Source organism: Nicotiana tabacum, chromosome 2, assembly GCF_000715075.1.
Source record: "Nicotiana tabacum cultivar K326 chromosome 2, ASM71507v2, whole genome shotgun sequence".
Lineage (NCBI taxonomy): Eukaryota > Viridiplantae > Streptophyta > Magnoliopsida > Solanales > Solanaceae > Nicotiana > Nicotiana tabacum.
In genome coordinates this window covers 22,179,483-22,200,998 of record NC_134081.1, presented here as the reverse complement: position 1 = coordinate 22,200,998, position 21,516 = coordinate 22,179,483, and the positions used below count along the sequence as shown (strand labels likewise).

The 21,516-nt window shown below is 35.6% G+C and overlaps 4 protein-coding genes across 4 annotated transcripts; 1 reads left to right on the top strand and 3 right to left on the bottom strand.

Annotated features, from left to right (window-relative positions):
• Nucleotides 1-3,495: 3,495 nt before the first annotated feature.
• LOC107779711 (putative glutathione S-transferase) lies at nucleotides 3,496-4,727 on the bottom strand. Its single transcript, XM_016600185.2, has 2 exons — nucleotides 4,318-4,727; nucleotides 3,496-4,013 (listed from the first exon to the last, which is right to left on the bottom strand). The coding sequence occupies exons 1-2, from the start codon at nucleotides 4,624-4,626 to the stop codon at nucleotides 3,654-3,656; spliced, it is 669 nt and encodes a 222-aa protein (XP_016455671.1). The 5' UTR covers nucleotides 4,627-4,727; the 3' UTR covers nucleotides 3,496-3,653.
• A 3,142-nt stretch (nucleotides 4,728-7,869) lies between these two features.
• LOC107779708 (putative glutathione S-transferase) lies at nucleotides 7,870-9,163 on the bottom strand. The gene is made up of 2 exons (XM_016600183.2): nucleotides 8,751-9,163; nucleotides 7,870-8,291 (listed from the first exon to the last, which is right to left on the bottom strand). Exons 1-2 carry the CDS (start codon nucleotides 9,057-9,059, stop codon nucleotides 7,935-7,937), a joined length of 666 nt encoding a protein of 221 aa, XP_016455669.2. The 5' UTR covers nucleotides 9,060-9,163; the 3' UTR covers nucleotides 7,870-7,934.
• A 2,188-nt stretch (nucleotides 9,164-11,351) lies between these two features.
• On the bottom strand, nucleotides 11,352-12,091 carry LOC107779709 (uncharacterized). The gene is made up of 2 exons (XM_016600184.1): nucleotides 11,674-12,091; nucleotides 11,352-11,443 (listed from the first exon to the last, which is right to left on the bottom strand). Exons 1-2 carry the CDS (start codon nucleotides 12,089-12,091, stop codon nucleotides 11,352-11,354), a joined length of 510 nt encoding a protein of 169 aa, XP_016455670.1.
• A 1,891-nt stretch (nucleotides 12,092-13,982) lies between these two features.
• LOC107779712 (putative glutathione S-transferase) lies at nucleotides 13,983-15,826 on the top strand. Its single transcript, XM_016600186.2, has 2 exons — nucleotides 13,983-14,380; nucleotides 15,386-15,826. The coding sequence occupies exons 1-2, from the start codon at nucleotides 14,072-14,074 to the stop codon at nucleotides 15,713-15,715; spliced, it is 639 nt and encodes a 212-aa protein (XP_016455672.1). The 5' UTR covers nucleotides 13,983-14,071; the 3' UTR covers nucleotides 15,716-15,826.
• The last annotated feature ends 5,690 nt before the right edge of the window (nucleotides 15,827-21,516 follow it).

Below are 21,516 nucleotides of genomic sequence, written 5' to 3'. Positions count from 1 at the left end.
ATCTATAAATTTTCCCGCTCGCGAATCCTACATGTGACTCGGTCCCTGCTCGCGAATCATACATGCAACGCGGTCAAATATAAATTTAAGGTAATACCCCACTCGCGAATCATACCTGCGACGCGGCCAAATATAAGTTTAACATTTAAATCATATTTCTTTCTTGATTTTTTTCAAAATAAGGGAAATTCAATTTGAAGCTTTTTAAGGAAATTACCCCGCTCGCGAATCATACATACGACGCAATTATACATAGATTGCTTAAGCTATTATAATATTCCTCAATTCTTTTCGAAATTACGAAGTTCAAATGAAACCTTTTAAATCTTAAATTCTTCAAATTTCCATTCTTTCTAGACAATCATTACTCAACCTCAATCTTGTTTCTTCTCAAGGCAAATAATAACATAAATCAACAACAATGTTAACAAGGCATGATGTAAACCTAGACTACCCGGACATAGGCATAACTAGTAATTACGTACGGACTCTCATCACCTCGTGCGTATGTAGCCCCCCACAATTGGAAGCATATATTAATTTATTTCACCTATGGGGTTAATTCCCTCTTATAAGGTTAGAAAGGAGACTTACCTTGCTCCGAAGTTCCATAACTGGCTTCCGAGCCCTTCAAACAACTTGAATCGATGCCCAACGCTCTAAAACTAGCCAATGATTATGCAGACCCATTAATATATACTCAAATACTCAATATATTTCAATTTATAATAATTTCTAACCCCGATCAAAAAGCCGATAAAATCACCCTCGGGCCCACGTGCCCAGATTCCAAAAATATTTGAAGATAAACTTTACCCATAACCTCACGTACTCAAATATATAGTTTATTCTCAATTCCATGCCCAAATTTCGTGGTCAAAAATCAAAAATACCAAATTCTAGGTCTTCTACCAAAACCACCACCATTTATACTAATTTCCATGTTTAAATCCTTATACAAACCATGTATTTAACTTATAATAAGTGGGAATCACTTACCTTGGCATTGATGACGAAGAATGAGCTCCAAACTCGCTCCAAGACCGGCTCTCATGGAGAAAATGGGGTAAAGCCAAGCCCTCATTTTTAAAGAACACACTGCCCATCCCCGACATTCGCACCTGCGGTGCCTTGTCCACATCTGCGGTCCCGCATCTTCTGAAATCCCATCGCAGGTGCGGCTCCAGCTCGGCCCAACATTCTCGCACCTGCACTCCATGCGGCGCATCTGCGCGTCCGCTCCTGCGTTACTCTCTTCGCACCTGCACTTTCGCAGGTGCGCAAATCTTTCCGCTCCTGCGGTTCTTAGCAGCCTGCCCCTTCCGCTTCTGCGAGCCATTTTCCCGCACCTGCGGACTCGCACTTGCGGCCCTCCTCACGCAGGTGCGGTTACACTAGATGCTCAGCCGCTTCAGCCCTTCTTCAAATTCCAAATTCGATCCGCTAACCACCCAGAATTCACCCGGGGCCCTCGGGATCTTAACCAATTATACCAACACATCCCAAAATATATTACGAACTTAGTCGAGCCTTCAAATCATATCAAACAATGTCGAATTCATGAATTGCATCCCATTCCAAGCTTAATGAACTTTATAATTTCAAACTTCCTCATTCGATGCCGAAATCTATCAAATCATGCCCGATTGCCCTAAAATTTTGCACACAATTCGCGTTTGACATTACGGACTACTCCAACTTTCGAAATCGGATTCTGATCCCGATATCAAAAAGTCCACTTCCGGTCAAACTTCTCAAAAACCTTCAAATTTCTAACTTTACCCAAATGACTCCAAAATGACATCTGGACCTCCAAATCCACTTCCGGACGCACTCCCAATACCAGAATCACCATACGGAGCTATTCCCAGGCTCGGAATCCCAAACGGATATTGATAATATATAAATGCACTTTAACTCAAATTTAAGAAATCCTTCTAAAAATGCCAACTTCCATAATAGGTGCCGAAACATTCCTGGGTCATCCAAATTTCGACCCAGACATACGCCCAGGTCCGAAATTGTCATACGAACCTGTTGGAACCTTCAAATCCCGATTCCGAGATCGTTTACTCAAAAATCCAACCTTAGTCAATTCTTCCAACTTAAAGCTTCCGAAATGAGAATTTTCTTTCCAAATCAACTTTAAACTCCCTGAAGCTCAATTCCAACTACGCGTACAAGTCATAATACCTGAAGTGAAGTTGCTCATGGCTTCAAACTGCTGAACGACGTGCTAGAGCTAAAAATGACCGGTCGTGTCTTTACATCAGGGTTGGTCTCGGGTTCAGCTTCGCTCGGCCTCTCCGTAATTGGTTCGTTTATGCGAGTGATATTCCGAGACGGCTCGGGCTCAATTTTGCTGAGGCCGCGACTTTGGTTCTGCAGCTGGGCTATCGCTGCCTGTTGGGCCTGCAGCATTTCGAAGATCACTCGCAAGTTGATCTCATCTCCTTACCGCCGTGTCTATTTTGGGATGTCAATCGGACTCCCCCGTGGATGCTGTTCTCAGGATCGGTAGACAGATTCGCATTGATGGCCACATGTGAGTTAGCGTTGATCGGGTCCGTGATCGGAACTCCGCTAGGATCGACATGGGGCACCTCGCTACTGGGTACCGTATTGTTGTTCTCGCCTCGGTGACCGGACTCAGCATCCACGTTTAGAGGTGCAGATTGGGAGTTCGACATTTTGAACTTTGACCTGAAATTGAAGACTCTTCAAAGAATAAGTGTAAAATAGGGTGTGTTATGGAAATTTGTATCAAATTATCACTATTATCTTTAGTCTCACCATGGGCGCCAAACTGTTTACCCTAAAAAATAAATAATAATTAAATTTGTAAGTGGTTTTAAGGATACGTGGATTAATTCGATACGAACGATAAATTGCGTTAGATTAAACAAATAAAGATATAGTAAATTCAAACCATGCGAGGAGGATGATTCCAACCTTGATGAAATATCCACCCTCGATCCGGATTCACAATGGCTAGCACCGACGAACGAGAATAAGAGCTATGAATAACAGTGAAAATAATAGTATATTACCTAGGGATATGTGTTACAAGTATCCAATGAATAATTAGATTCCCCTTTATATAATATGGGAGTTTTACCCTAAGTACAATTTTATAAAAGGTAAAAATCTCCCGTTTAACTGATTACTGAATTCCCATCGGTATGTGCCTAGATCTGCGCCTTGATACCCGGTTGATCGCAGATATCACAGCCTTCCGTTAATCGTGTTCGATCGTCCAATAATGCTCTCCGAAGTCTCTTGAGATTTGGACCGATCCGGGGTCATGGCCTCGTGCCCCCGATGCCTCACTTGGTGAGTCCCTTACCTTGATTATGGTTCCTTGTCATCGCGTTCCTTACTCGATTTATTTTATCAGAAATCGGGCCGGCTTATGGGTCCGGTTTCAGCCGTATACAACTACTATGAGGGGATTAAATTCCTCAGGGACACGTGAGTTCAGTAGATGAATTAATTCAAGTTCATATTATACTCTGTTTTATTTCCATTTCGAACACAGTAAATAACATACATTGGTCGAGCCAATACGAATGATTCAGTTAAACCGCACTAAATCCACTTCTATTTTATTGCCACACAAAATCTTGGAACTTAAAAGATGAATAAGAAAGTATTCATTTGGGAGCAGAAGCAGCAGCTCCAGCCTGAAAGCGAGCTCTGAAATGGGCAAGCAACTCATCTCTTGGAGGCAGATATTCCTTGTTTTGGCTGCAGTAAATGTATTCATCTCTCCACGCACAAAAATTTGGAAATTTTTCACTTGTCACCAAAACAACTCCAGATGCTTCTTCAAGTACTCCCAGCCAAAGTGCCGCAGCATTTGCGGCAATATCAGCGAATCCAAATTTGTCACCGACAAAGAACTTCTTATTCTTGAGCTCATTATCAAGAACTTTCAGCATCTCACAAACTTGCTCTTTAGCTTTTTCTTGCTCCTCTCCTTTTAGAAAGAAAGATCTCCCCACTGATGTCCCCTGCAAATTTAGAACACTCAAAACTTATATTTCAATAACAATTTATGCAAAATAGGAATTTACCACTACAACAACAACAACCTTCAACCCAAGCAAGTTGGCATCTGTCTGATGATGTTGCCTTATTTGAGCTCATCTAAGTCATATTATACAAAAAAAAAAAAAAAAAGGTACTAGAAGTTCCTTGTATTTTCTATCGACATACAAATCTCTAACATGGAAAGACTCGTAAAATATGGTAAACGTACTATTACTAAAATATATTCCCAATTAATTGGAATATATAGCACTGAAAAGAATATACCTTTTCTTCAAAAAACTTAGCCCAGAAACGAGCTATAGCACGGTCATAAGGGTCATTAGGCAAGATGGAAGGGCCTTCGAAAGTCTCGTCAATGTATTCAAGAATGAGCATAGACTCAGAAATGGGCTTTCCATTGTGAAATAGCACTGGAATTTTCTTGTGAACAGGGTTTGATCGAAGAAGTAGAGGGCTTTTATTTTGTAGATCTTCTTCTATAAATTCATATTCCACGCCCTTAATCTTAAGAGCCCACTCAACTCTGTGACTAAATGGGCTATACCAAAGACCAAGCAACTTCACTTCTGCCATCTCACAAGTCACAACTTTGGTTCTCTGTGTTTGCTTTACAATGTTGGTTGACGAATTTTATGTGGTGGTTCTGATCTCTCGAACTCTGGTCTTCTTTTATAGAGGTAAAAATTAGGAAGTGTCTGTTTAACCAAGCAAATGCAACTTTTCTTCTTTGACAAGTCAATTTTCTGGTTTGATGCTTCCATATTGACTGGAAGACTAGTACTCACTCACTCCATAAGAATTGACCATTTTACATTTGATACACCTATTAAGGAAATATCAACTCCTATAGAAAAAATATGTATTAATTAAATTAATCTTAATTAATTATTATCTTGATACATTGAAATATGTAAATAAGGGCACACTTTGGAAAAACAAAATTAATTCTTTCTTAATTATGTAAATAGATACTTATTTTGGACCAAAATAAAAAGATAAAATAGAAACTTATTGCGGACAGGAGAGAGTAATAATCACAAGTCTTAAAATTTAATTAGAAGGTTCTATTCATTTAATAAAATATTTATATCAGTAGATACATTAAATGTATTTGCACGAAAACTTTCACTTAATAATGATTAGTTAGTAATTTGTATTCTCACTGCGAGTAAGTTTTACCGTTAGATTGGTGCTCCACGTTGAGAGTCACTTTGGATTAAACTTCGGATGCCAATTCTTGATTCTCAAATATATATTCTGTGTTGTAGGTATGTTTTTAGTGGTGAGTACACCAACATAGAACTTAAACACAATCTGAGAATTCTTCATCGGCTTTAAACTCTATAGCTTATAGAAAAATTGGCATCCTATAACAACACATAACAGGAATTGGCAATTTTTTAGTTTTATATTAGGTTTGGCAAAGATAGCCCCAAACAATTGGCATTATATAGCCAAATCTTAACAAAACTACTCTCTTTTATATTCTCTCTCAAAAAAAACTACACGCTTATTTTGGCTTCCCATCCCTTTTCTCTCATTGTATTTCTTCTTCTATCTTTTCTCTTTTCTCTCATAATTTAGCAAAAATTCTTACAAATTATGTTAAAAAAATCAGTGGGATGAAAAAGTAAGGTTGATCTCACATCAGAGAAAATCAGAAGCAAAAACTAAGAGAGAAAAAATATATTTCAACTTTATTTTTATTCTCTCTTCTTTTCTTGGTTGAATTGAATAAGTGGGTATGATTGAAATTAGTTGAAAATACCTAAACGAGGCTATATACAAAATTTGAGCAAGATTAGCAAAAACTAAGAGAAAAAATATATTTCAACTTCGTTTTTCTTCTCTCTTCCTTTTTTTGTTTGGATTGAATGAGTGGGTGTGATTGAAATTGCTTGAAAATGCCTAAACAATGCTATATACAAAATTTGAGCAAGATTAGAAGTGATTTAGACTGGTTTCAGGTAAAAATATCAGACCTAAAAACCCAACTGCGACATGTATATATCACGTTGTATATCATGTACATCAGTGTATATCACACACATATTTTTAAGGACGTCTATGTATATCACTTTGTATATCGTTTATACAACACAATTGTTTATGGACGCCCGTGTATATCACATTGTATATCGTATATATAACACAAATTTTTATGGATATACACAGACACACATGAGATATCACTGATGTACATAGAGATATACACATGTTACAATAGGGGATACACATGTCAAGTCGTCTTGAACTTGAGTTTTCAATCTGAAATGTGTTATACAAAGAAGGAAAATAAAATTTTAATAAATTTGTTTGATATACACATTATTATTATGTTATACACTGTGATATACAAATAATATAATTATTAATTATGATCGAAAAATAAATTTTTTTTATATAGCATGTTTAAGCAAGTTTTAAAATATAAAAATAATAAATATAATTGCGGGAGTAAATAATATTTTGGTATACAAAGAAAATTAATTTTTGATATACACAAAGAAGAAAAGTAAACTTATGATATCTATTTTGGTATACACATGTCTGATGTGCTATACACTGTGATATATAAATAATAAAATATTTTAATTGTGATATACATTGATATAAAGGCAGCAATAACTATATATATAATTTTATATTATCGATATACAAAGAATAATATTATTTATATGCAAAGAATGAAAATAAAATTTTAATATACATGTTGATATAGACAAAGAAGAAAAAAAAAGTTGTGATATGCATATTATTATTATGATATATATTTACTAACTATTTGATGCTAATATTTATAACTAGGGCTATTTTCTGCTAATTATATGGGTATGTTATTATACCATGCCAAAACCCCTAGCTTATATATGCCAAAGAGTGTTTTATAAATATTCTCTAATTAAACAAAAGAAATTATAAATTCAAAAGAATTAAAAATTAAGTACAAGATAATTACTAATTTAGTTTTTCATTGTTAAATACAGATCTGGAGATATTTACAATTGGAGAAGATACTCGAAAAACCGCATTCACTGAAATAGAGCATGCTTAATTATGATCTCAGTTTAATGAATCCAAAAGTCAAAGCTAAAGAAATATAATCAGACTACTCTATAACGGTATTTCTATACAACATTCATTATATTCACTATAAAAGCTAAGTTTTTTTTGAAATCGATATTTATATTATATTATATTTTTTCTATAATAGCACTTCACTGTAACAAAAAAAAATTATCGGAACAAAAACAAAGTTGTAGAAAAGTTTGACCATACATGGTTCAAGTGTTGGATGAAGAACTATTGGCATGGTAATCGTAAACTAAGTAGGCGTTTGGACATAAGAACCGTAAAATTCCAAAAAATGGTGAAAATATTTTTCAAGTAAAAATGATATTTGAAATTTAGAGTTATGTTTGGACATAAATTTCAGATTGGGTTGTTTTTGAAGTTTTGTGAGTGAAAATTTTGAAAACAGTTTTTTGAAATTTTTTAAATTTTCAAAAATTTCCAAAATGAACCTTCAAGTGAAAATTGAAAATTTTATGAACAAACGCTGATTTTGAAAAAAGTGAAATTTTTTTGGAAAAAAAGGAAAAAAAAAATGTATGTCCAAAAGTGCTCTAAGATTCATTATATTCTTGTAATTCCCCTCTCTAGGCAAAGCAACCCTACCTAGTTTTTTCCCCTTCAAGATCATGTATATAAGTATTTGTCAGAGAAAAGTAAATAAAATTAAACTCTCGCTATGAAGGTCCGAGCCACGTTGAATTTATTGTATACAACATTACCATATATTTATACAAAAAAATATTTTGTAGACAAGCTTTATTCCACATACAAGAATCTTAAAAGTTTACAATCAATTCGATAGATATTCATTTAGCAGCAGCCGCAGCTTGAACTTTAGCTTTGAAAAACACAAGCATCATATCCCTATCAGGAAGGTTTTCCTTAACTTCACTACAGCTGAGGTACTCATCTCTCCAAGCACACAAATGGGGAAACTTTTGACTTGTAACTAACACAACCCCTGTTGCTTCTTCAACAATTTCCAACCAAAATGGTATGTAATTTGCAGCTAAATCAACAAATCCAATTTTGTCTCCCCCAAAAAACTTCTTGTCCTTAAGTTCATTGTCAACAATTTTCAGCAGCTCATAAGCTTCTTGTTGTATGCTCTTCTCTTGCTCCTTTCCTTTGCTCCACAGAGCTTTTCCCACTGCTTCCAAACACTGAAAGCACAAAGAAAAACTAAAAAATTCTTAGGATTTATTGCTTGTAATGATAAAGTTCTAACATCATTGTTTGTCCGTTAAAACAATTGGACTTTATCTGTTTTAATTTATAAGGACTATCTTTTGGCACATTAAAGTAACTGAACCATCGTAATTTGCTCAGGGTAAACAAATGACCGAAAGGTCATAACTTTTGGCTCAGAAAATAAAAAAAATCAATCATATAAATATTTTGACTATCCATATTTTATAAAACAAAATACAATCAACAAACATTAAACAAAACAAAAGGAAGAAAATTATCCGACATCGGAACTTTGACTTTTCAATCATTAGTATTGTCTCAGCATTCAGTTACTTTAATATGACAAAGAATAATTTTGTAAAATTCAATGATTATATGTGAAATTAACTAAATAAAAAAATAGAGGCACAGAATTATGGAAATAAACTCGCCTTTCCGTCAAGGAACCTAGCCCAAAAACGTGCAGTGGCTCGTTCATAAGGGTCTTGAGGCAAAATAGAAGGGCCTTCAAAAGTCTCGTCAATGTATTCAAGAATGAGCATAGACTCAGAAATGGGCTTTCCATTGTGAATTAGCACTGGGATTTTTTGGTGAACAGGATTGGATTGAAGAAGCAGAGGACTTTTGTTCTGTAGATCTTCTTCTATAAATTCATACTTCACTCCCTTAACATTTAGAGCCCATTCAACTCTGCGACTATAAGAGCTGCCACTAACACCAAGCAAACTAACTTCTCCCATTTTTTAGAACTTTGTTTCTCGCTTAGCTTGGCTTCAAAACTCACTTTGTTGAAGAATATGTATCTATTTGTTTTGAGGTGGTTTTAGTCCTCTTTTCTATAGTGAGAGATTTAGAATAAGTTTCTTGTCAACAAAGCAAAGCAAGTCCACCAAAATAACCTAGTTGCCTTGTTTGACGTTTGCGTTTGCACTGACGACTTTTCTTGTACCGCAAAAGATATACTCCTACTCTCTCAATGTACTCGTTTGATTGGACACAAAATTATTTATTAAAAAAAGAAGAAATATTTTCAAAGTTTGTCGAATCTCTAAAATAAGGCAAAGACATTAGTGTAACTATAAATAGTTTCATTAAGTGTTAAATAAAAAATTTAGAGTTAAATTATTTCTAAATAAAAAAAATAATATTTTGAGATAAACAAAAAAAGAGAATATGACACACAAATTAGGAAGAAAGGTGCATTACAATATGTAGAATTCAGAAGTAGTTTTTATTTTTATTTTTAAGCAATCCACTAGGCAGTGCCTAGGACTAGTTTTTATTTATAGTAAAAGCAATAAAACAAAGTAGCATATTGTCTTACGATATGTAAGACTATAAGATATGACTACTACATAGATCCTATTATCAAATTTGGGCTTGAGATTCCCAAAAGTGATATTACAAAGTGATCTAGTAAAATTATGAACTAGAATGTATAAAACTTGTATAAAAACTAGCCTATTACAGACATAGCCACTTCCTGCATGTGCGCACATTTGATTGCCAAAATCATTGATGATCTTTTCCTGTGAAAATGCAGCTTGCATTTAATAATTCTGAGTTTCATACAATGGCCTATTTGTGTCTCCAGCACTGCCCAACATCAGCTTCTCCTGATGAAGTTGCACTTTTGCTTTCTTATTTCGAGCATGATCCTTGTGTGGATGGAGTGTTTCTCGCTTAGCACCTCTTCCTTGTAAGTCCTGCTTAATGTCAGTTGTTAATATCTGCTGCTTGCACCTATAGCCCTGCTCCATATGAAATCCAGTCCTAATCTGATAATTGGGTACATAGCCTCTTTTTTGTTGTGTCACAGTTACTGTCCTTTTGTTGTTGACGTGAAATTCATCATACTGCATCTTGATTCTTAGTGCATTACCATTTACAGTATCAAATATATCCTCCCAGTCACAGTTGCATGAAAACCAATACTTCATTCTGCTCCTAAATTGGAAAGCAACTACTGCCCAGATATGTGTTCTTGCTCTATGTTTTCCATCATTTTCGCATGCTCTCCTTCTGTGTGTTGCTTCATTCTTTGCTTCAAAATCCTTCTGAGTTGTCCTATAGTTATGTCGCAGTGAGATAGGTACCCAGTTGGAATCAATGGTTTCCAAAAAATATTGCCAAGATTGCCATGTCAAATGCCCTGTCCAGCACTGCAGCAGCATGTGGATTTGATGTCGATTTTCTTGTGCTTTCCTTATAATTTCCTTTGAACTCTGTGTATGGTTACTCCTTTGGAAAATCAAATAAGAGTACTGCATTGAGATTATGTATCTCAACGTTGGCTTTTTACACAAAATTCTGAGCCATATCCAGCAGTTTGAGTATTCTTTCTTGTGACTCTGCTGGGCATCAGTATCATTGCTTCCCATATTTGCTTCTGTGTTTGTGCTCGTCCATGATTCCCCTCCAATGGAATGAGTACTAAGAAATACTAATACCACCAATTGAAAGTTCGTCAATAGACAAGGCATAGCTACAGTAATGTTCCCCACTGAAACATAAATTTTCTCGTCAGTTCATGTTATTTTAACCATGTTTTTCCAGTTTTCGTGTGCGATCCATGCTTGTTCTGTAGATATCCCATCATATTCCTAGCAGGAAAATTGCAGTTGTAGATTTTCTTCCATTCCTTGTGTATCAAACTTGTTCACAAACCTCATTGCTCCTTGCGTCCAGTAGAAGTGTACATAATTGATCATGCACAGTTTGTCCTGAATCTCTTGTGAATTCCAACAGTAGGTTAATGTGTCCTTTGTGTGGCACCATTGTAGGGATGTAGAATAACTGAAGTGCACTAGGATATGATACCCCAATGCCTTCATAGTTCCCATATTTTGATGCCAAAACAGTGTACCTCCTTTGAATGGCCCTTTGATAATCATGGGCATTGTACTGTTGCATCTCAAGCACTTCCTTCTTGGCTGCACCTTCCATTGATAGGTACTGATCATTGATGTATTAGGGAAATAAGAACACCCTCGAGTACTGGAGATCTTCCATGCTTCCATGCTTGTGGTCATCTATGATATCCTTTCCTGGGAATGAGCACAATGTGCTAATACCACCCATAGAATTTCAATCACAAGACGAGGCATGGTAACAGTATCGTTCCCTGCAAAAAAACAAAAGATGTTAGTTAAAAAATAGTAAACTATGAACTCCTCCCTTAGGATTCGATCATAGTATTCAATGTGACCTTCTTTTCTCCTTTTGAGCACCAGATTCATCAGTTCAAACTGCAACACTTTACTCCACCTTGTTATCTCCCCTCCTTCTAATTTCTCGCCACTCTTATTGTTAGATTTGGATATTGGAGTTTATCAATATTCACAATCCTCCTACTTTGTGTATCTAGCTCCCAGAATCCATGAGCGTCAATGGGTCCAATATCTAAAGCATAATTAGCTAGATGATCTGCCAATCTATTACCTTTCCTTAATGTATGAGATATACTTACATTGCACCGTGCCATAAGCTCTTTAATTTCATCCACAAACTCAGCCACAGACCAAGGAACAACCCATTCTCCATTCACAGAGTTTTTAATCAACATCGAGTCTGTGTGCAGCTCTATAAGCACATAATCATGCTGGACACAATACCTCATTGCTTCAAGTATGGCCCTTGCCTCTGCTTCAGTATTAGTTCCTTCTTGAATTTCCTTTCCACACGCATACAGTACATCCCCCTCTTCATTTCTCATTACAAATCCAATGGAACTCCTCCCATGATTGCCTTTCGATCCCCCATCTGTGTTCATTTTAACCCAACCCGGACTAGGATATTCCTATATCACCTTAATAACGTTTAGCTTAGTCATATAATTCTCTAGTAGATCAATCTGTTCTGGCCATTTGTAAGGAACATGAATAAGCCCAGGTTTTCTGTATTTTATCAATGCTTGGATGGTGGAATAAATCTGGTATATTACTCGATTAATAGTGACTGACTCCCCATATTTATAACTGTTATGCCTCTTCCATAGTTCCCAAATAATTATGGATGGTAAAGCCGGCATAATAGGTTGCAATCTAGGTATAACTTTGGCAGTCCAACACTTCACCACTGCTTGATGAAATGTAATTCCCTCCACACCAATGCCTGCATGATTTAAGAAGTACGACCACACTGTCTTGGCAGCATACGAGGTGAAGAACACATGTTGTCTGGTTTCCTCCATTGGATTAGTACAACACCAACATTTTGATGCCATTAAATATCCTAGCCTCCTAAAAAAATCATCTAGAGGTAGCTTATTTCTCCATACTTTCCACATAAAAAAAGATATTTTAAATGGCAATCCCTTTGCCCAAATCATCTTGAATGCATTGCGAGGATCCTTTCTACTTCTAAGATATTCCCACGCTGATTTCACACTAAATTCTCCACTGGTTTCAAGCGTCCAAACTGGCTTGTCTAGTATGTCCTGCACTCTAGGAGGTTTGATATTATGTAAAATATGTGTTGCAAATTCCTCCGGCAATATTTCTCTGATCTTTTCTTCATCCCACTGCCCATCACTGACTACATCATATATATATTTTGAATGGATTCATCACAAACAAAGTTTGGAGGAGTAGCAAAATATAGGGCACCCAAACTTGTCCAATTTTCAAACCAAAACAATGACGATCCCATTTTTGGATGCCACAATATTTGATGTTCAATAAGATCTCTACACTCAAGCGTCTTTCTCCACACATGAGACCCATTCCTCCAAGGAACCACAATTGGATTAAGTTTTTTGCAAAATTTTTGGCTCATGAAGGAACTCCATAAACTAGGCTTAGTTCTAAAGTTCCACCATAATTTGCAAAACAACGCTTTTGAAACATCATGTAAGGATCGAAATCCTACTCCACCTTCCTCATAAGGTAAGTATAGTGTTGTCCATGAAGCCCAATGTCTGCTCGAACTGCCAACATTATTGCTCCAAAAAAACTGAGCAAAAATTTTATGCAATCTATTTATCACATAAGCATTTCATTACGCGTAAAATAAAATTTTTAGAGTTAAATTATTTCTAAATAAAGAATATGATATGTTGAGATAAACAAAAAAAGATAATATGACACACAAATTAGGACTAAGGGTGCATTACAATATGTTGAAGTGAAAAGTAGTTTGCTTTGACGTATATGCATTTGTTTTTGGTATAATCATCCCTTATATGGTATTCATTAGCTTGACTAATAGGACCTATTAAAGCAAAGAAATGCTCCCTATAGAAATTTTCTTAGTTTTCGAGTGTTTGTAAGCGAAACCTCTCATTAGAAATTTCTTTTCTTGTAAAATCTCTAAAGTAGCATAACGTACGCTTTAGAGAATCTCTGGGTGATGAGTCAAAATAGAGTTAGCTATATGTCTTTCGAGTCTTGGACAAACATGAATTAATTTAATAATCATTAGTCTTTTCAAGGCTTAGATAACATTTAATTTGGCGCCAGGCATACAAAACAAAATAAAAGAAGAAATAGAAAAGAAAATAGTAAAAATAGGAACCTTCAACCACTCCCTCATATTTTGAGACATGCTTATTATAAAAGTATTCGGTCAATATGGAAACATATAATTAGAAAATTGTATTCTCAAAGAGGAAACATTAAATCATTTACTTGGTTTCTCAGACACTTCATTGATTTTTCCTTCTATAAAAGAAGACCACAATTAAAGAGAGAACCACCACTGGAAATTGCTTAACATAGTAAATTAGCAACAAATTGAGAACCAAAGTTGTGAGATGGCAGAAGTGAAGTTGCTAGGTTTTTGGTATAGCCCATTTAGTCACAGAGTTGAGTGGGCTCTAAAGATAAAGGGCGTGAAATATGAATATATAGAAGAAGATCGAGATAACAAGAGCTCTCTACTTCTTCAATCCAATCCTGTTTACAAAAAAGTCCCTGTTCTCATTCACAATGGAAAACCCATTGTTGAGTCTATGATCATTCTTGAATACATTGATGAGACTTTTGAAGGCCCTTCCATTTTGCCTAAAGACCCTTATGATCGAGCTTTAGCTCGTTTCTGGGCTAAGTTCCTTGACGATAAGGTAAATACCTATCTGCATAATTTAGTAAACTTTTATTTGAGACTAAAATTATTATTATTATTATTATTTTTTTGGTAAGAGGAGAAACACGCATCAGCTGTAACCTCTGCCCTTCGGGTGAGCACTCTGTGGTGAGCATTTTGTGCGCATTGGGTAAACCTCCCCTTGTATAATAGCCTGCAAACCACACAGGGGATATAAACTGCACTAGGCAAGCCCTGTGCGACATGCTCAACTTAGAAGGCATTGAGAGAGGAGTCGATCCCAGGTCATCCGTATGGATGACCGCCCTCCAAACCAACTGGGCAACCCCGAAGAGTTAAAAGTTATTTTTGAATATTGTTTTATTCCATATATGATGGTTTAGTCATGTCATGTGTCAATGTTCAGATCAACATATCCGTAAGTGTGAAACTATTATAGTGGAGGTGTTAAAAGGGGACAAGATAGACTTAAAATCGAATGGGAAGAAGTTGCTTCAAAGTACCTACAATATCTTTTAATCCATGCAGGTGTTATGGAAAAAAGTACGGCAAAATGAAACACAAGATCTCTATAAGCGGTATCAATTAGTTGAGAATATGTTTTAGTGATGTTAGAACGTTTACTTGGGCCTTATATTTTTTAGAAATTTTTTAATCGTGCCATTTTTATATGTGAGTAAAAAATATAAAGAGCTTGGAATACTTTTCATAATTTTGTATAGCAGTAGTGCGGATTTAGAAGGTATTTGGATTGACTTATTTTAAGTGTTTATTGGCTTTAAAATACTTTTCTAGTTGTTGTGGTATTTGACAATGATAAAAAGTGCTTAAAAGCACTTACTTTTAGGCATGAAAAAGTACAAAAATAAACCAAAAATCAAAAGTTGGGTATTACCAACTTATGACTTTTGGCTTATAAGATACTTTTTACCAGCCAATCCAAAATAGAGCCGACTCTAACTTACTTGTGATTGAGGCGTAGTGTTGTCGTTGTTGTTGTTAAGTTAAGAGCGTTTTGCAGGTGACTGCAGTACCGAATATTTTCCTTCGCAAAGGGGAGGAGCAAGAGAAAGCTAAAGAGAAAGTTTGTGAAATGTTTAAAGTTCTTGACAATGAGCTCGAGGATAAGAAGTTCTTTGTGGGTGACAAATTTGGGTTTGCTGATATTGCTGCAAATTTGGTGGCATTTTGGCTAGGAGTTTTTGAAGAAGCCTCTGGAGTTGTTTTAGTGACAAGGGAAAAATTTCCAATTTTTTGTAAGTGGAGAGGTGAGTACATTAACTGCAGCCAAATCAAGGAATCTCTGCCTCCTAGAGATGAGTTGCTTGCTTTTTACCGAGCTCGTTCTTAAGCTGCAGCAGTTTCTGCGTCCGCTCCCAAATGAACACATTCTCATTCATCTTATGAAGTTTGGAGATTATGTGTCAGAATAAAATTGAGAATCTAGGACGAGTTCTAAAGATTATGTATACGTATGGAAAAAAAAGAAATTAAAATATATGTTTATATAAGATTAGGCTTCTTCAAAATTAATGACTCTAGATTCTGCTTTCTCTTGATCCTAATAAAACTACTTGTTAGAAAAAGCTAGCTTAGTCCCAGCTAGTCACATACAGGAAGTGTCTCGAGTTACTGTTTTAATTTGTTTGTTGGTCAGTTATTATACAATGATTAATCATATATAATTATTGATGAAATAGTGGGTGACATAAGCACATAAGTCACTCATGTGTACAGGTAAGCATCGATCTAAAATGATACTATCACAAATATGTAGTACAAGTAAGCTTGCATACAAAATGGAGTTTATATACTTTTCTTGCTTGACTATATATATGGACAGCATTAAATTTCGATAAATCTCAGAAAGCCAAGACCAATATTTATTCAAAATCCCAAATAAGGTTTGCGAGATTGCAATGGATTTCAGAAGTTTTAAGACTCCCATAGAGGCATAGACAAAGTCCAGGAAACTTGTAGTTTCTAAATAAATAAATAAAAAAAAAAAATGGAAACTTGTAGTTAAGTGGGTGATTTTCACGGATTTCTTTTTTGGGTGCATTACTTAAGTTTTGACCCGGCTTATTGAAACTTTGCACGAATAGCCCAATTTTCAAGTTACGAAGGATGCATTTGCAACTTTATATTCTTGTACTACAAGATGCACTACTGCGATATGTGAAATTAGAAGGACTGTGGTGAAGGGCAGATAAGATTCGGTCGAAACTCTATGTATATATATATATACAAGTGAGAGGGGATATAAACTGATAAGGGGATAACCTTATGTTGTAAAATCCTACTTGATAGGGGGATAACCTTATATTGTAAAATCCTACTCGATACTCTCTCTATTCTTTGGATTTTCTATTTCAGTTTTTACTTTTTTGTCCTTAATAATTTTATCTAATTTTTTATTAACTTCTAAAAGTAATGCTATTATTGTGTTATTTTGTTTTATTATTATCTGGTCCTATTTTCCTTGAGGAACGTAGTCCGTAAATCCTTTTGGATTATGCTGAAACTTCATTGTTATTCTTTACACTTTATCATATACTGGATCTAAATCGTTCATGAATGGGAGATTTCTTTTAGCGTCTCTATTGTATCTTTTAACTTACTAATATCAGTAGTTAGTACTTCTATCTGCTGTGTTATTTTTGATACCAATTGCGTTGTTTGGATTTCTAATTCTTTAGGCTTTTCTGTAATAGTTCTAATTAGTTTTTCTATGTCGTTCTTAGTCGGTATTTTTTCTAGATTAAATTTATTGTTTAAAATTTGGATTTTTCTATCTATTTCTAGTTCTTGTGACTTTAAAAAGTCGAAATTATGTTCTAATTTTTCTAAAATCTTTCTTTGTTTGTTTTGTAAAGATTCTATTAGATCTAGTGTTCTTATTATATTCTTATTATTTTCTTGCGATTTTTCACTGAAATTAATTATTAAATCTACCAAAGTATTATATTGTTTGTCTTCTGTATGTAATATATGTTCTCCACTGCTAAAGTTACACTTTATGATTGAATTTTCTTTTAATATTCTATATTTCTTTTCTGGATATATTCTTAAGTCTAGATATTCTAAATTTTTTTAATTTATCTATTATGCTTGATTTTATCCATCTCAATGGTATCCACACTTTGGTCTTTTTTAGGAATTGTATTCTATGTTCTATGTATTCTATCTCAGTTCTTATTCCTAGTAATTCCCAATTTATGAAAGATATTGTTTCTTCACTTATAATATGTTGTACTACTCTATTTACTATTAACTCTGATAATTCTTATTTAGCTAATTCTAAGATTTTTATTAGTAGTTTTTCAATTTTCTTTAATTTTCTTTTTCTTTCTACTTCTCTATTTAAATACAATTAATTTATAGATATTTGTCAACGGGTATTGTTTCATAAATATGTATTTTAATATGGTTTGAAACTACTTGTTATATGCTTTTTAGAGAATCGAACTTTTATGTAGCCTAGTAGTCTAGATTCTAATCTTGATATTGTATCTATTAGTTGGTTTAACCTGTGGGCATTCTCTTTTGTTCTATTTAATCTGATATATTATGGGTATAATCTATTTAATTTATTTTTTTTACCTCTGGATAAGAGTATGTTTTTAACATCTGTTATCCTAATGGGATATATTTTATATGACTTTTGATGAATCTTATATAATTTCTTCTTTGTGTTATCTCGATATTGAAATTCTGTATTTCCCAAATAAGGTAATTTTTAAAATTTTCGTCGTATAAATCAGTGTCTAATTCTTTTTTATGAGGTTTGTTTAAGGTGTTCAAATATTCTTCAAGTGTTGTTCGAAAATCTTTTGTATTTTTAATTTTTTCTAAAGTAAGATGTATTATAAGGTTGTGGAAACTTATATATTTAGTAAGACAATGTTGTCTCACAAATGTATGGTCCAAAGATCTCTAGCTCTGATACCAAAGTGAGAAGGGGGATATATAAAGTGATGAAGTTATAAAAAGTGATTAAGTGAGAGGGGGATATAAACTGATAGGGATAATCTTATGTTGTAAAATCCTACTTGATAGGGGTAACCTTATTGTCACGACCCAAATTTCACTATAGGTCGTGATGGCGCCTAACGCCGCCGTCAGACAAATCAACGTTAATTTATCAACTAAATTATCCATTTTATATTTTGAAATCATAATTTTCCTTAATTAAATCGTATGAAATAGAATTTACACAACTACAATAACGAACAACCTGTAGGAACCCCCAAAACCCGGTTCACAAGTGCATGAGCATTTTCTAAGGAGTACAATAATAATACAACATATGTCCTAAATGTAATAAGACAAAATACAATAAATAGTATAATGGAGTCTCGGTGGACTGCGATACGTAGCCTGAAATGCAGCTCACGTGAAGTCTCCTCAACAGGTGCGCCTACGCGCTAAGGTAATCATCAATGAACCTGTCAGACTCTGCATATTTAGTGCAGAAGTGCAGCATGAGTACGTAAATCAATGCGTACCCAGTAAGTATCTAGTCTAACTTCGGAGAAGTAGTGATGAGAGGTTGACATCGACACTTACTAAAGGTCCAATAAAACAATGTAATAAAACATGAGCAGATATGAATCATACGATAATGATGAGGTAAATCTGTAAATTTTGTAATCTTCCAATTACTTCTTTTAAAGCAAAAATTTTTAAATCTTATTTTCTACATTAACAGCTCAGAAAATGTCAAGCGTCATTATCAAATAAATAAGGAATACAATATATATGCCGGCATCAGTGGAGAGATTAGCTCGTGAATATTCAAACTACTAGCGACATAACACACGATTCTACCGAGGTCGTTCTGCCCGATCCAGAATAATGTGTACACTGCAGAGGATCGTACGACACGAACTATAGATGTATCTATATACTGCCGAGGCGTTCGGCCTTCTCCACAAGAAAAAGGAAGGAAATTACCGAATTACGAGACACGTGTTTACAATACAGTACATGAACACATAACGAATATAATCTTTACGCTTCTCAAATAACTCGCCCACAACTCAAAGTGTTAGGGCTCGGCCTATTATACATACATTTATTTCTAAATCAAATTCAGTTATAATTTTAATTAATTAAGCCAGCGGAACGAGTTCAAATAATTTAAATATTACAGGATAAGATCCTAAGTCTACCCGTACATAAACATGCTTTAGCTACGTACGGACTCTCGTCACCTCGTGCGTACGTAGCACCCACAACTAGTTGCACATAAAAATAATTATCACCTAGGAAGTAATTTCCCCCTCACAAGGTTAGACAGGAGACTTACCTCGTTCCGAAGTTCCATAACTGGCTCCATGGCCTCTCTAACACCTCAAACCAAAGCACGTCGATCCAAAACTATTCAAACAACGTGCAAACCAATCAAAATATATTCTAATATCCATAATTAATCAATTTAAACGATTTTTAACTCCGCTCGAAAAGTTAATAAAGTCAACCCTCGGGCCCACTTACCCGGATTCCAAAACTTTTCGAAGATAAACCTTACCCATAACACCAGAAACTCAAATACATAATTTATTCCAAATTTCATGTCTAATTTCGTGGTCAAAATCCAAAAATATTAATTTTCTAGGTTTTATACCAAACTCCGAATTTCTACAAATTTTCATGCTTAAATCCACATATAAACCATGTATTTAACTCACAAAGTTGATGAAGAATTCACTTATCCCATGATAGTTGATGAAGATGACACTCCAAAACTGCTCCAAAATCGGCTTCCATGGACAAAATGAAGTGGGATTGAACCAAACCCTCATTTTAAAGAAACACATTGCCTAGCCCGACCTTCGCACCTACAGTCCAATAGCCGTTTCTGCGGCTCCGCACCTGCAGAAAATCCATCGTAGGTGCGGCTCCAACTCAACCCAGCAGCCTCCGCTTTTGCGGCCCGAATAGTGCTTATGCGCTTCTGCAGACAACAAGTGCTTCTGCGCTCACGCACCTGCGTGCCAAAGTTCGCTTCTGCGGCCCCAGGCCTTCTTGGCCAACTCCGCTTCTGCGATCTCCCCTCCGCATCTGCGACTTTGCAGGTGCGGACATTTCCTCGCACCTGCGCTCCTGCCCAACTCGCCCAGAACCCCTTCTACGACCCTCTTGGCCGCTTCTGTGGCTCCGCACCTGCGGCCAAAACCTCGCAGGTATGGTTACACCAGATGCCAGCTGCTTCAGCATTTCTCCCAAGTCCAAACTCGATCCATTTTCAATCTGATTCGCTCCCGAGGCCCCTGGGACCCCGTCCAAACATACCAACACATCCCAAAGTACAATACAAACTTAGTCGAAGCCTTAAACCACGTCAAATAACATCAAAATTACGAATCGATGGCTAAAACCTTTCTTTCAACTTTCCAACCTCAAACTTTGACGAACGCGTCCGATTCTTATCAAAACATTCCGGATTGATGCCAAACTTTGCGCACAAGTCATAAATCACAATATGATCCTATTCCAATGCTCAGAATCCTAAACGGACATCGATAACATTAAAATCCACTTCAAGTCAAACTTAAGAATTTTTTAAACTTTTAAAATACCAACCTTCCATAATAAGCGCCGAAATGCTCCCGGGTGATCTGATACTCAACCTGAATATACGCCCAAGTCCGAAATCATCATACAAACCTATTGGAACCTTTAAATCCCGATTCTGTGGCCGTTTATTCAAAAGTCAAATCTTAGCCAATTCTTCCGACTTAAAGCTTCCGAAATTCAATTCCGACGACACATACAAGTCATAATACCTGAAGCAAAGCTACTCAAGGCCTCAAACCGCTGAACGACGCACTAGAGCTCAAAATGACCGGTCAGGTTATTACATTCTCCCCCACTTAAACATACGTTCATCCTCGAACGTACTAAGGACTGCTCCAGAGTTGTCCAAAATCACTGTTTAACACCTCGTGCACCTAACCGTGCCACCACAATCCAGTTGAACACATTAGCTCGAGTCAGACTGAAGATCCTCCTCTTATTTAGTCAATAAGCCTTAGAACCAAATTCCGACCTCCGAATATCTCTACAAGACTTGATTCTAGCATACGAACACCGTACCAATCACCACACACGGTACCAAAACATGATCATGCACCTATGCCAAAATCA

Bases quoted from the DNA above. Each gene is read 5' to 3' on its own strand.
- LOC107779708 (XM_016600183.2), bottom strand. From the start codon at position 9,059: ATGGGAGAAGTTAGTTTGCTTGGTGTTAGTGGCAGCTCTTATAGTCGC. The intron at 8,292-8,750 runs GCGAGTTTATTT...TTGTGCTTTCAG, and splicing joins CTAGGTTCCTTGACGGAAAG to TGTTTGGAAGCAGTGGGAAA.
- LOC107779712 (XM_016600186.2), top strand. From the start codon at position 14,072: ATGGCAGAAGTGAAGTTGCTAGGTTTTTGGTATAGCCCATTTAGTCAC. The intron at 14,381-15,385 runs GTAAATACCTAT...AGCGTTTTGCAG, and splicing joins CTAAGTTCCTTGACGATAAG to GTGACTGCAGTACCGAATAT.
- LOC107779709 (XM_016600184.1), bottom strand. From the start codon at position 12,091: ATGAACACAGATGGGGGATCGAAAGGCAATCATGGGAGGAGTTCCATT. The intron at 11,444-11,673 runs GTAGGAGGATTG...GTTTTTTTGCAG, and splicing joins CTGGGAGCTAGATACACAAA to GGAACGATACTGTTACCATG.
- LOC107779711 (XM_016600185.2), bottom strand. From the start codon at position 4,626: ATGGCAGAAGTGAAGTTGCTTGGTCTTTGGTATAGCCCATTTAGTCAC. The intron at 4,014-4,317 runs GTATATTCTTTT...CTAAATTTGCAG, and splicing joins CTAAGTTTTTTGAAGAAAAG to GGGACATCAGTGGGGAGATC.